This window comes from Pelobates fuscus, chromosome 12, assembly GCF_036172605.1.
Source record: "Pelobates fuscus isolate aPelFus1 chromosome 12, aPelFus1.pri, whole genome shotgun sequence".
NCBI classification, from domain to species: Eukaryota; Metazoa; Chordata; class Amphibia; order Anura; family Pelobatidae; genus Pelobates; species Pelobates fuscus.
In genome coordinates, this window is record NC_086328.1 from 115,558,950 (window position 1) to 115,573,222 (window position 14,273).

Here is a 14,273-nt window from a genome sequence, read left to right on the forward strand (position 1 = left end):
GTAACATATGTTCAGAACAATTAGATTAGAAAATCAAATAGCAAGGTGGACAAGAGTCAAGCAGTTGAGTATTTTATTTTAAAAATAATACTACACATGTTCCTACAGAACCAGGATGGCTTCTAAATAGAACCAGGTAGTGTCCTAAACACTGGCATTATATGTCAATATCTATGGCAGGGCATTGTACATGAATAGTTTATCAAACACATACTCTTCGAGGATTTTGTCCACATCTAGGACTCCAAGATGGAAATCATATGTGCTCATCTTTATCCACAAACCGGATTTAGAGCATTTGAGGTCTATTCAATAAACAGCGAATAGTAGTAAACTAAATTTCAGATTTGGTGCAGAATTGTCTAATTTTAAAGGAACGTTCCATGCCCAATTACCACTATAGCTTGCTGTAGTGGTTATGGTTCCAGGAGTGCCCTGACTCTCTCCTAGAGTAAGTAGTCAAATCAGTTAAGAATGGTTTAATGACCAACCTAGATCCCATTGTGCACCCATTGCCACCTCCCCTGTTGCCAGAAGCTCTTGCAAGGACCTTCTGTTCAATCCACCTGTGCAGGAGCAACTCACTTGTTGAGAGCGTCAGCTTACCACTCTCATGCAATGAGTGCGGTCTTACACGGCTGGGCCTACTTCAATGGAAGTAGCTTCCAGAAGCAGGGAGGGGAAACGTGGGCAGGATGTTGTAATAGTTATCACAGATGTTTTACTCTGAATTGTTTATCTGGTTTTCAATTTGCCAAAATTTATGGTTAGTACTTAAAAAATGTGTTTATTCCCTCTAACTAAATAACCTATAGCCTACATTACCACCGAACAAATGCCATTCTTTAAAGGAACACTTCACGTGAAATGTTGAGGTTATGGTGCCGGGAGAGTCAACGCGGCTCCCCAACTGTCTGGTGTCTTACCCAAGGTGCATTGGGCACCTCTTCCAGCATCGATCCAGGCAGAAGTGATGGGAGGAACCTCCTGCTAGAAGCCTCCTGAGTGCGCTGAGCTAATAAATGGAGCTTCTATCGGTTAGGATGCAGAGAGCGGCACGCAGTGGACTCCAAGTAAGAACGCAAAACTGTCTGACTAAGCTGTGAAGGGGTGGTTCTTCCTGGGCTACATTGTAGTGTTATACAATAGTTATGGTGCTTTGAGTATTTCTTTACGACTCTATGGCTGGACTAGAAGTTGACCAACATCTCTCTTACAACCACAATTTAATGATTTTATAAATTAGAAAACGTAGACCAATTAATTACCGTATATACTCGAATATAAGTCGAGTTTTTCAGCACATTTTTTGTGCTGAAAAACCCCAACTCGACTTATACTCGAGTCAATGTCTGTATTATGGCAATTTACATTGCCATAATACAGACAATGGGGCTGTGTAGGAGGGGGCTGGCAGAGAGTGTTTACTTACCTCTCCTGCAGCTCCCTTCTCCTCCGGTCCGGTCAGCTCCCCTTGTAAGTCTTGCAAGAGCCGCGGGGTCATAGTGCGGCTCTCGCGAAACTTAGAGTGTAAGCTGACAGAGGAGCTGACCGGACCGGCGCGGAGGAGAAGGGAGCTGACAGGAGCTGCAGGAGAGGTAAGTGCTTCCTGCCAGCCCCCTCCACTGAACTGCCAATGCCACTGGACCACCAGGGAGTGAGAGCCCCCCTCCCTGCCATGTATCAAGCAGGGAGGGGGGCCGAAAAAAATAAAATAAAAAAATAAATCTTAAAAATAATAAAAATTAAATAAAAAATAATAATACAACAAAAACAATTAAAATTATTAAAAAAAATAATAAAAATGCCCACCCCCCACCAATGCTCTGCAACACACACACTGCACTCATACACACACACTGCATTCATTATATACACACACTGTAAATAAATATGCAATTAATATAATTTTTTTAGGATCTAATTTTATTTAGAAATTTACCAGTAGCTGCTGCATTTCCCACCCTAGTCTTATACTCTAGTCAATATGTTTTCCCAGTTTTTTGGGGTAAAATTAGGGGCCTCGGCTTATACTCGAGTATATAGGGTAGATTAAACCAGCGATTACCAAATATTCTTTCCATTGACATAAGTCAGCTTTGCACAATGGAACAAATACTCCAAATAGGTTTTGAACAGTCGACCCCTTTTCCAATAAGTAAAACCCGAAGATGAAGAACTTAAACCAAGAAACAGGAATTGATCAACCATAACCTGGAGAGGTCAGGACAAACTTGCCTGTTATTGTATAGGAAACATTACATTAATCCTCATACATAATTTATATTAAGACATAACTAAAATTAATGGACTGTATGCACGAAAGACCTTGAACAGAAGTTAGCTTGATGTTCACTTACTGAAAGAAGGAGTATACTCCCTCTCTGTGAAATGTTCGAGAAAAGGAACCTTGCAAGCTTACCGCTACAGACAGTGGTGCTGATGTTGTATAGGAATGGGTAAAGTTGCAAGCAGCGGATCATCTGTAAACTGTCCTCGCACTCTGGGCATCCTTTTTGGAGGTCCAACGCTGCACGGAAGACTTTAAGGGCACCGGTCATGTTCCTGAGTGATAAGTATGTGTTCCCCAGGCTCAACAATGTAAGTGGCTGAAATAAATAAATGCAAAAATGACATGATGCAAAAGGATTGTTCTGTAAGATAAGCTTGCATCCGTGTGGCTGCATGCCTTGCATTCTGGGAGTGGGCCATGATTATTGATGGATTAGAAACATGGAGAGAAAACACCCCTGGATGGCTGGAGCGGCATTTTAACACCCCTGTTAAATCAGTCACATAAAACTGGTAGTCACATTCCTGCAAGGTTATATAAAAAAAATAAAATAAATAACACTCACCTCAGACTGGTCTACAGCTAAAGCTTGAAGCAGCAATTTACTAGCCTCCATGTGCAGGCCACGGTGAATCAGTATATTGGCTACATTGACCAAGGGAACGTGTTGATTTTGGGGAGGCGAGAGGTTCATTGCTCTGCGTAGACAAGCAACTGCTTGGGTAAAGTTTCCCACGGCACGCCAATAGAGAGCAGCTTCGTTTAACACAGACCAAATGGGTCCCACTGGCTGGAAGGAGAACACGGTTTGAACATTAAACAAGACCCAGGTCATGAACTATATACTAATTAATGTGAACAGATCCCCAAACTCAGGTCCACTTTTACAGATCTGAATCATTACAGAAACCAAATAGAAAATAAAACACACAGACTACATAATCACTGATAGACTTACAACTAGCAAGTCCTTTAATTTTATTGTAAACTTGCCAAAATTCACTGTTAGTGCTCATAAAGGTGTTTATTTCCTCTATCTAAATGACTTATATTAACAAAAGTTATATTTCAAGTGTTACTTCGCTAAATATAGGCTAGATAAATGTTTCTGGAAAGTAAGTTCCAGTTAGACAAAATGTCTAATAAGTTATAAGGTACACACCTACATAGACATAAATATAGCAAATTAACCTTACTCAACCATACACTGGCATTCACATACCAAACTAGCAAAACCTTTTCTTACACGATAAACTGAGCTCAACACGAACACATAACTCGGAGCTCATAGGCGCTTATATAACTACCACAAACATATCTAGCTGCCAATATCACACATGCATATCAGCATCAATGCTTTCAATGTCATTTGTTCTTACATTATGTTGTCTATATGTCATTCTTATATCCTTTATTTCCGCTCTCTTTGTCTGTATATACACAAACACGTATAACTAGCCAATCCTGGACATACATAGGCTCACACAGTTTCATAAACACACAAATAACATTTTAATCCTCCTTCCACCTGCTGTTTGCCGATGACGGAGAGGAAATGGCAAGCATACAGCAGTCCCTGGTGTCTAATGAAGGACTGGCTAACTCTGCCTTCTCCAAGGGCATAATGGTTCAGCTTGCTTTCATGCACAGCATCCTAATGTCCAGCGGCAGTGCCAGCTTCACGTCACTTTCTTCCAACGCTGTCAATCAGGAAGCTGCGCAGGGGAACAAGTGGAGCCCTGAGGCTGTGACCAGTGGTAAATCAAGCCATGGGGTAATTTATGGAGCAACGTTTGATCACCTAACCAACAAGAGCTAGGTCCCACTTCTGTTTTGCCACGGTGACCTGGATTTATTAAGAACTCTGCACTAAACATGGATTTGAGGAAATATGGAAAAGTTTGATTTTTAATGAATTAAGCCCCTACAATTAAGTAATGAAAAGGAATATAAATACCGACCTGTGCCAGGGAGTGATAAAGAGCATCCCCAACTTCATCTTCTGACATACTGAGATTATTCACTCTTGAGAACAAAATCTACAAACACAGAACACACATATTTAACATTAAAACAGAGTTTACATTTAACATTTTTCTCTAAACACTCAACTGAACTCATCTCATTGCCAGTTTAAAAGGAACTGTATATTATATAATAAAAATGTACTGATAAGGGAATCTTTTAAGCAAACAAAAGTTTGAATGACTATCTGTTCCTGTCCAAATTAGAGATGTTTAAATTGCGTATACGCAGAAGTAAATTCACACTGACACAAGGTTCAGGTTAAATGAAAGAACTTCAGGAAATTTATTAGCATCTGAACAAAGCAGGCTTGCAAGTCCTTTTAAAGGCAAAATGACATCATCATTGATTATCAAGATATAAGCAAATAAACATTGTCAATTGGCTTAGAGAAGAAGGGGTTAGTTAAATGCCCTCCCTGTTGGGTGTTACGTCTTACATCATAACTGACGTCATAAAGTTCTCCTCCAGATTTCAGCTCCATCTTGCTAGCACGAGGAGTTCTTTCGATGGGAGGGGGGCATTTTGGCAGCTATCCATAAAGAGTAGCTGGTACCTTTAGTCTTTCAAGGTTAGTATCCTCAATATTCTCAAGGCCTCTTTGGCAATTATACACTCTATCAATACTATCTGCTACAGTGTGTTCTTTGAATCAGAATATTCTAGCATTTTCTGCTGACATGCTGTTTCTACGAACAAAGGAATCTTGTAAAGTTTTAAACTATGAGGCATGAGAGCTGAATATGAGAATATAGTATTAAAAGGGGCCCAGTAAGGATTATATAGTTTATAAGGGGCCTAATAATGGATATAAGTTATAAGGGGTTAATAATTCTACAACAGTACCATCACAATTCCTCTACTGAAACCCCCTGCCAAAAAAAACAAAAAACAAAAAAAAACCATGGCTGCAGAGATGCACGTCCATTTCTTTAAAGGGACACTTTAGTCACTTGAACAACTTCAGCTTAATGAGGTTGTTCAGGTGAGAACTATAGCTCCCTGCAGCCTCTCATGTAAACACTGTATTTTCTGAGAAAAATAGTGTTTACATTGAAAGCTAGGAACACCTCCAGTTGCAGTCACACAGAATGCCACCAGAGGGACTTCCGAGTTGATGGAGGCATAAAACTCCCCAATCCACTCAGATCTGCTGTCAGAAGAGTGCAGCACTGTGTCTCCTCCCTCTGCATGCAGACACTGAACTTTCCTCATAAAGATTCATTGATTCAATTCATCTCTATGAGGAGATGCTGATTGGCCAGGGCTGTGTTTGAATCATGCTAGCTCTGCCCCTGATCTGCCTCCTTGTCAGTCTCAGCCAATCCTATGGGGAAGTATTGTGATTGGATCAGGCTACCACTTTTGATGATGTCAGCAGACTTTTTTTTTTTTTTTAAGGCAAACAGAATGCAGAGTTACAGCTTCTGGCTTGAATACAGTAAGATTTTTACTATATTTATGGAGGCATGAGGGGCCCAGGGGGGCTAGATGGTGGTTTTAACACTATAGGGTCAGGAATACATGTTTGTGTTCCTGACCCTATAGTGTTCCTTTAATTTAGATATGATAAAAGCACCGAGTAATGCATAATCCCTGATTTGTGTCTGCCCTTCTGTGTCATACAGATATCTAAGAACTTGCACAAAAATACAGTGTGCGTTGCAATCTTGCTGTATGAAAGCATATTTGGGTCATACACACTTTAAATCTACTGTACATATATAAGCCATTTGGCTAACACTATGTATGGATGATAGAATAAGTAATGTCAATGCAACTCTGTAGTAATGTCTGTTATAACTCTGTGTAATATGTATCACACACAAAAGAAAATCTGAACTTTTTGATACCGTTCCATATATCACAGACTCCAGACACATAAATCACTTCAAGAAGTTTCAGGAGTGTTCCTTTGAGAAATGCCATTTAAATATTGGAAACAAAATAAATGGAAAAAAACAAAAAACCAGCATTTTGATTCTTACACCATAAAAAGAGGCCTCCTTAGTCAGAAACCGGAATGCGTGGATTGTACCTGCTTCGAGTGTCTATCCGGCTTCAGCTGTTGAAGCTCTAGTCGTGTCTCCAGTTCTACCAGAAGCTTGTGCATGGTCTTGTTTTTTCGCACGTCTGTGACAGTCAAACAATCTGGCTTTTGCATGTCACTGCCAGTGTCTATCTGCTTCGATAGGACAGGACTGAGACTATGAAGGGAAAGGAAAGACGACAAAAAATGGTCATAAAATGTTCTCAACACAATGATAGCGTTGGAGAATGTCAAGAATTTTATAGGCAAATCTGTTTTAAAGCATTAGGAATTATTGGGTTTATTTACTAAAATAAAGTAAAATATTCTGTTTCTATAAGAGACAGTTCCTTTTTTCCAATAAAGTATAAAGTTATAGTAACGGTAAAGATGGTCATTAAAGGAACACAAACATCAATTTCTGACCATATATCTTGTTCAATTACTATTTAGCCCCCCCCCCCCCCCCCCCCCCCCCAGTCCCTAAATAAAGTAAAATCTTACCTTTATTCCAGTCTACTGCTGCTGGCTCTGCCCCTGATCTGCCTCCTTGTCTGACATCATCAGAAGTGATGGTCTGAGCCGATTAGACAATGGCTCAAATTGTTAAGGAAGCAGATCGGGGATAGAGCCAGCACAAACCAAACACAACCCTGGTCAATCAGCATTAAATCAATGCATCTCTATGAGGAAAGTTCAGAGTCTCCATGCAGAGGGTGGAGAAACTGAATGTCAGTCACACTGTGCAGCACTGACCCAGGAAGCTCCTCTAGTAGCCATCTGAGGAGTGGCCACTGGAGGTGTCCCTGTCTGAAAAGACAGTATTTACCATAAAAAGCCTGCAGAGACTGACAATACGCAGTATACTAAGCTGTAGTCGTTCTGGGAACTATAGTGTCCCTTTAATATTGTTGACTGAAACATTTGACACAGAACCTATAAGGATGTAATATAACTGAGAGCTCACAAGTTGTGTGGACGTTTACACTGCAAAAGGTATTTGAAAGGATCTGATTTTGTGCATGGAGGGTTGCAGAGAGAAGAGAAAAACCCTTCACCATGAGTTGTATCGCTGCATCTTGATCTAAAATGTTATCTTTATCTAAGTCTTGACAAAATGTGGAATGCAACTGTCCAATGGAAGTTCCATTCGGAGTCAATGCTGGAGTCTGCAGAACAGAATAATAGCAGCAATCCGGTGGTTAGCGCTACCCCAGGCAACACCATTAGGTGAAATGTGTATTGCACCTCACAATAACTTATATAAAAAAGGAAAAAAAAAAGTTTTTACACAAAACTTTGCTTAACAATCTGAACCCTGTCTGTCTCACCCCTCATTCTGCAGTGGTACCCTTTATGTTCCAGTAATACAGCGGTACACACGGTCATCATATACAGCAGTATTATCCTGATAATTGTCATTAAACAGTGGGAACCAGAGTGCTGGCCAATCACTGGTTTGGTGTAAACACCTTACTGAAGCTACAAAACCAGGGGATTCAGGTCAAATATAGCAATGTTAAATGTGAATGTCTCATTGTTATTTTTTTACTTTTTCTTTTAATTTTAATGCATTAAAAAGGGTGGGTCCAACTCCGGCATGGAGGGACCCTTATTTTTTTATTTAATATATTTTTATTAGTATTAGATGAAATATAACATAGATAACATCAATGTAATTCCATATACATCGTTCCATTATGTAGTATATAACTAAATATAAACATTTAAAATCACAGACTAATCCAATCTTCCCTATCCCTCCCCTTTATTCCCGTTCCACCTTGTTATCTCCTTTCCTATCAGTCTTGAGTCTATTGACCATTTCATTTTTTTTTTTTATATTATATTAGTTTTGTTGTTGAACTATTTTTATGGTCTATTATTTACGCCTTAGACACCCCTTTTTTCCTTCATCCTTCACTTCTTTCTTTTTCACTCTCTCTCCTCCATTTCCTACCCAATTTTTCTTTTTTTTCCTCTATTCGATTATGATTTTAAAAGCTCCCTGGTGTGTTTTTCTGCAGAAGCCGTAAGTTCTCTTTATATCTATGCCATGCTGCCCATCTATCATTATGTTCAACACTCCCCCCTTTATTCAAAAATATTATCTTTTCCGAGGTGCAGATATCATCAACTATACATATCCATTGTTTCAGTGGAGCAGTTTGTATTTGCCTCCAAGGAGTGACCCTTATATCATATAACCAGCACACAAGCTCTCACCTCAGGGTTCCCTGTCCAAGAGGTAGGTGATAGGTTGGAAGATCTTCTGGAGATGGGACTGTTGGGAATGTCTTGGCACAATCGGTTTTCTCAGGCCACAGCTGATTTGGTTCTTGCTATTAAGATACATAACATTATATAATATCACAGGTATCTACTGCACAGATCAGGGGAATAATCACAATAATTAATTTATAGCCAGTGTTTACCCACCTCTCATTTTTAGATTCTTTAAAGGGAAACTCTAAAAACCATAACAACTAAAGCATGCCACTACAACCACTAAGAGGGAGTACCCAGGCATGGCATGACTTTAAACTATCAAACCATTTAACAATGGTTTGACATTTACTGATCTCTGTTGGGCAACCATGGCCCTTATGTGGTAAGGTAGTATGGTAACATGGTAGTAAAATGGAAGTTTTACGGACATTCTCAGGCATCAAATAATATTCCAATTTATATATTTGATTAAGCAGATGTATTATTTTTTTAAATCTAAAGTAATTTCAAAAGTGTATGCAAATGTATTAAGCTTATCCAAAAAATTTTTAAATCGAGGCCTTATTGAGATAATGCTAAACATACCAGCATACCATACCAGCTCGAAACAGACACAGCACAGATACCCTATAAAGAGAAGTGTCAAACTGCTCTAAAATGGTTTGTTTACAGTCACATGGTGTCTGTAGTGGTTATGTTACCAGAAATCGACAAAGTACGGCAGTAGATGCCTGGTGGTCCACAAGTTCATTGTCCACAAATAATGTCATCCTATGGTTGAATCGGATAAGTTATGCAGGCCTAGGGTTGTAGTTTCCCTGAGCCTATCTTACATGCTATTGATAAAGTTTATAAGTAGAAGTTTACTTACAATAAGCATGCTCGGATCCTTATCCCACACCTTGATTGGGGAACGTGGCACAGGTGGGCGTTGCTGGAGGATGCTTTGATTTGTCTGAAGTTCCAGATTTTCAGACATCATGTAGGCAGATGAGGTGTCTTCTCCAAACTTAAAGTAAGACAGGGAAACTTAGAGCAAAATCTCAAGGCAAGAATATCATATTTGCTTCAAAAGTCATAAAATTACTACTTTTATAAAAAAAAAAAAAATTTTTTTTTTTTATTTATTTAAAGGCACAGTATAGTCACCAAATCAACTTTAGCATAATGAAGCAATATTTGTGTATATATTTTGCCACTGAAGTCGCACTGCTCAATACTCTCCCATTTAGAAGTTAAATCACTTTTGTTTCTGTTGATGCAGCCTTAGCCACATCTCCCCTGGCTGTGACGCAGCCTGCATAAAAAAAGTGGTTTCATTTTCAATCAGATGCAACTTACTTTAAAAAAATGTTTTATCTCCTGTTTTGTAAATCGAACTTTAGTTACATATATGAGGCTCCTGCAAAGTCTAGCAAGCTTTTAAGAGAATTTACAATAAATGAAGTATAAACATTAGATGACTTTTTACAGGAAGTGTTTATAAAGGTTGTGCAAGTTAAATGCAGGGAGGTGTGACTAGGGTTCATAAACAAAGGGATTTAACTCCTAAATGGCAGAGGATTGAGCAGTGAGGCTGCAGGGGCATTATCTATACACCAAAACTGCTTCAATAAGCTAAAGTAGTTTTGGTGATTATAGTGTCCCTTTAAAGATAACTAAATAATTACATTACAGCATATTTTACGTCAAATATTTTTTTATTAAGGCTTTAAAATAATATATATCATACAACATTGGCATATATATATATATATATATATATATATATATATATATATATATATATATATATATAATGAACCACTGTCAAAACTAAACAAGCTATCAAATAAAATCACATAAATATTATAAATATTTGTATATGAAATAAGTAAACTATGAACAGAAATAAAGTGTTAAGTAATTAATAACAACATGGTACTAAAAAATAAATAAATCAGGAAGCAGAATATGTATTCAGTCAGTTGGGAACATAGTTAAAGTTCGAATTTATCTTTCCCATCATCTTCCCACATTGACCATTCATGCTGCAATATAGATGTGTCATGCGTTACAGCATATTTTTATGGAGCTATATTTTTCCGTACATGTCCAAACCAAACAGCAAATGACTGCTGCTTTGGAACAGGTACCCACTTATGATCTGCTTAGAACATATTTGAAAACTGTGCCTTTTAAGAAATATAGGTTTTAATGGGGAAAAAAAAAAAAAAGAAAAATGTAATTAAAACATTATGCCTCCTGAAAGGTGAGCAAGTTTGTTTCCAATTGTTTACAACTTGCTATACTTAAAGGGTTACTCCAAGCACCTTGACCACTCCAGTGATGTGAAGTTGTTATGGTGGCTGGAATCTGTAAGTGCATTGTTTCTCTATGGAACACGGAACATACAGAGTTTGATCCCTTTGCTGTCAGAGGTGTAACTCCACCATATGCAGTATCATTAGCAAACCCGGAACACAAGTTCTGGGTGGCTCATGTGGATCTGTGCAAATCAGGCCTGCTGGTGGCAGACGGCCAATGGCAGTATGCCCTGTGGATATGGCACAATAAACAATGTGAGACATTTTTACAGTGTATCCTAAGTGGTACTTATTAAAGGGTTACTATAATCATCAAAACAACTTTAGCTTGATGAAACAGTTTGTGTGTATAGAAAATAACGCTGCAGTCTCACGGCTTAATTCTCTGCCACTTAAGAGTTAAATCACAAATTCACTGTGAACAGTAATTGCAGTGGAGGCAATTAATATTTTTCTTATGCTTCAATACCATTTACTGGGGTGAAGGAATGAGAATCTGTCACATCCATAGAAGTGACATTTCCACTTTAAAATGATGTTCCAACATTGCTTTAATTTCCTGGATTAAACATACAAATATAAAATGCAATGGAAACATTACCAAAACTTGCTCCACATTCTCAAAGATGTCACCCCTGTGGTAGCGCACAGGGAGGTCCCAGGGACAGTGCAAGCTGTGCTTCTGGTTACTGATGCGACAGATCTGATGGTTTCCTGACAATGTAAGAAGAGGTCATGTTGGAAAAAAATATCCTGCAAGGTTTGGCACTCGCCAATAAATTACAAAACAAATGCAAGAGATGAGATTCTAAAAATTCAGCCATTCTTGACTAATCCGGATAAAAAAAACTAATAAGATATGTACAAGGGCACATGTCTTGTTAAAGGAACACTATAGTCACCTAAATCACTTTAGCTAAATAAAGCAGTTTTAGTGTCTGGATCATTCCCCTGCAATTTCACGGCTCAATTAACTGTCATTTAGGAGTTAAATCACTTTGTTTCTGTTTATGCAGCCCTAGCCACACCTCCCCTGGCTATGATTGACAGAGCCTGCATGAAAAAAAAAAACTGGTTTCACTTTCAAACAGATGTAATTTACCTTAAATAATTGTATCTTAATCTCTAAATTGAACTTTAATCACATACAGGAGGCTCTTGCAGGGTCCAGCAAGCTATTAACATAGCAGGGGATAAGAAAATCTTAATTAAACAGAACTTGCAATAAAGAAAGCCTAAATAGGGCTCTCTTTACAGGAAGTGTTTATGGAAGGCTGTGCAAGTCACATGCAGGGAGGTGTGACTAGGGTTCATAAACAAAGGGATTTAACTCCTAAATGGCAGAGGATTGAGCAGTGAGGCTGCAGGGGCATGTCCTATACACCAAAACTGCTTCATTAAGCTAAAGTTGTTCAGGTGACTATAGTGTCCCTTTAACCCCTTAAGGACCAAACTTCTAGAATAAAAGGGAATCATGACGTGTCACACATGTCATGTGTCCTTAAGGGGTTAATGCTGAAAAAAGCTGTTAGCAGCATGTAGTATTGACATACAATTAATTTGTCAAGCCTACGCTGATCAGGAGGACACATTTTTTGAGCATTTTATTCCATAAAGTCTATAGATTTCTATCTGGAATTCAAACATATTCAAAATGCTTAGATTTTGTCATAGATTGATTTTAATGGACCACAAAACTATACCTGGCATGCGGCAGAGGAGAACAATAAAAATATAACAGATCCCAACATATTCAAAATGCATCATTTATCTTTAGGACACATTTATTGCTACAGACGTTAACGGTTAGAATGAATCTGTCTGGCAGCAAATAACTAGTTACTAGGAAGCAAAAAACTAGTTATTATTTAAATGCCAAGATACAAAGCCGAGATAATTTTAACTTAAATACAACCCCAACGGTTTCTCTATCACTAATATATATTTCCAACGCAAGTACGGGCCTATAATCAAATAGACCCCTAGTGGCCACATAACACATTGCGTACAATATTTTGATATTTAAATTTTACAGCAATGTTATTCTTCAGGGGACCAACGACCCAGAATACCTCTATATTAAATATTGGCTACCATTCTAAAGTAAAAAAAATGTGTCTATACATTTGCTAGCAATCTGTCACAGAGTTAAGATAAACTATTCTAAGCTCAATATTGTGGGAATACCGAGAGGCACACATACATCAACGCCATACTTGTTTATAATTCTATAACAGGCATAGGCAACCTTTGGCACGGCAGATGTTTTGGACTACACCTCCCATGATGCTTTGCCAGCATTATGTGTGTTAGAGCATTATGGGGGATGTAGTCCAATCCCTGTTCTATAACAATAGCATGGTACAATATTTAAGCAAAAAGCCTATAGTAAAATTGCATTTGATCTATATATTTTCACAGTTGCCTTGTCTTTTCCTTTAAAGTCATATCTCATTGTCCTGCCCTTGTTCAATGGAGATATTTATCGATATGCAGGTTTATACACCGAAGATGCCGTTACTGAAGACAGATACTTCGAGAATAAAAAAATTACCCAGCTGGGCCTCTTTGGCCATTTGAGTCTCGTGAATGATGTTGCGCAGAATCTGTTCTTCCTGGATCAGCTTGTGTTTCTCCAGGATCTCCTGCTGCCGCAGGTAATGGTCATGTTGCTTCTGGTATTCTTTCAGTTCATTTAGAGTCCTCTGGAGAGATCTTAAAAGATGTACACAAGAGACAAATACCTCAATTAGCATTGTCTCTGGTCTGTCCTGGATGAAAAAAGACTTTTGGTAGAGATCAGAAAGGATGCTTGGGGAGAAGTAGGAACATGCAGGACTTATTGGGCAATGTCTAAGGATCACACTGAAAATTCATGCTATACTATCTACAAATAAACACAGTAGAACAATTATGTCTATATAAGGATAATTTCTTAAGCTTCTAATGCAGAAAGTTGTCTAAGTGACAAAGTCATGAGCTAAAGGGTTCTGAAAACTTATGTGATGCAGAGATTTGCTATGACGAAAGGGCACATGAGGATTATTAATATATATTTTTTTTTTTTAGTTGTAGTGTAAATGCTATTAGAAAAGCCCCCACATGTTTATTAGAAAGCAATTAGGTATTACAAAATATAATACATAACAGATAAAAGCACCTCTGTCAATGGGGGGAATTTATCAACGGGCATTTTATTATTGGTCACTAATATGCTCATATTTATTAAAAGGACACTGCAGGCACGCAGACTACTTCAGCTAATTGAAGTGGTCTGGGTGCACTGTCCATTTTGCACTTAGTGCTGCAATGTTACATTGCAGCTCTAAGTCTGCCCTCAGTGGCTGTTTACCAGACAGTCACTAGAGAGCTTCCTGAATTGAAACGGACC

At 38.3% G+C, this 14,273-nt stretch overlaps 1 protein-coding gene across 3 annotated transcripts in view; it reads right to left on the reverse strand.

The window, feature by feature from the left end:
• Positions 1–14,273, reverse strand: part of TTC17 (tetratricopeptide repeat domain 17) — a 55,263-nt gene that overhangs the window by 21,910 nt on the left and 19,080 nt on the right. For all 3 annotated transcript variants that reach the window (XM_063438126.1, XM_063438125.1, XM_063438124.1), the window contains exons 9-16: positions 13,437–13,597; positions 11,484–11,596; positions 9,448–9,585; positions 8,574–8,689; positions 6,357–6,525; positions 4,255–4,332; positions 2,859–3,083; positions 2,423–2,609 (exon numbers count right to left, since the gene is read on the reverse strand). In XM_063438126.1, the coding sequence (XP_063294196.1) occupies positions 2,423–2,609; positions 2,859–3,083; positions 4,255–4,332; positions 6,357–6,525; positions 8,574–8,689; positions 9,448–9,585; positions 11,484–11,596; positions 13,437–13,597 (1,187 nt within the window). The remainder of the gene's footprint in view (positions 1–2,422; positions 2,610–2,858; positions 3,084–4,254; positions 4,333–6,356; positions 6,526–8,573; positions 8,690–9,447; positions 9,586–11,483; positions 11,597–13,436; positions 13,598–14,273) is intronic.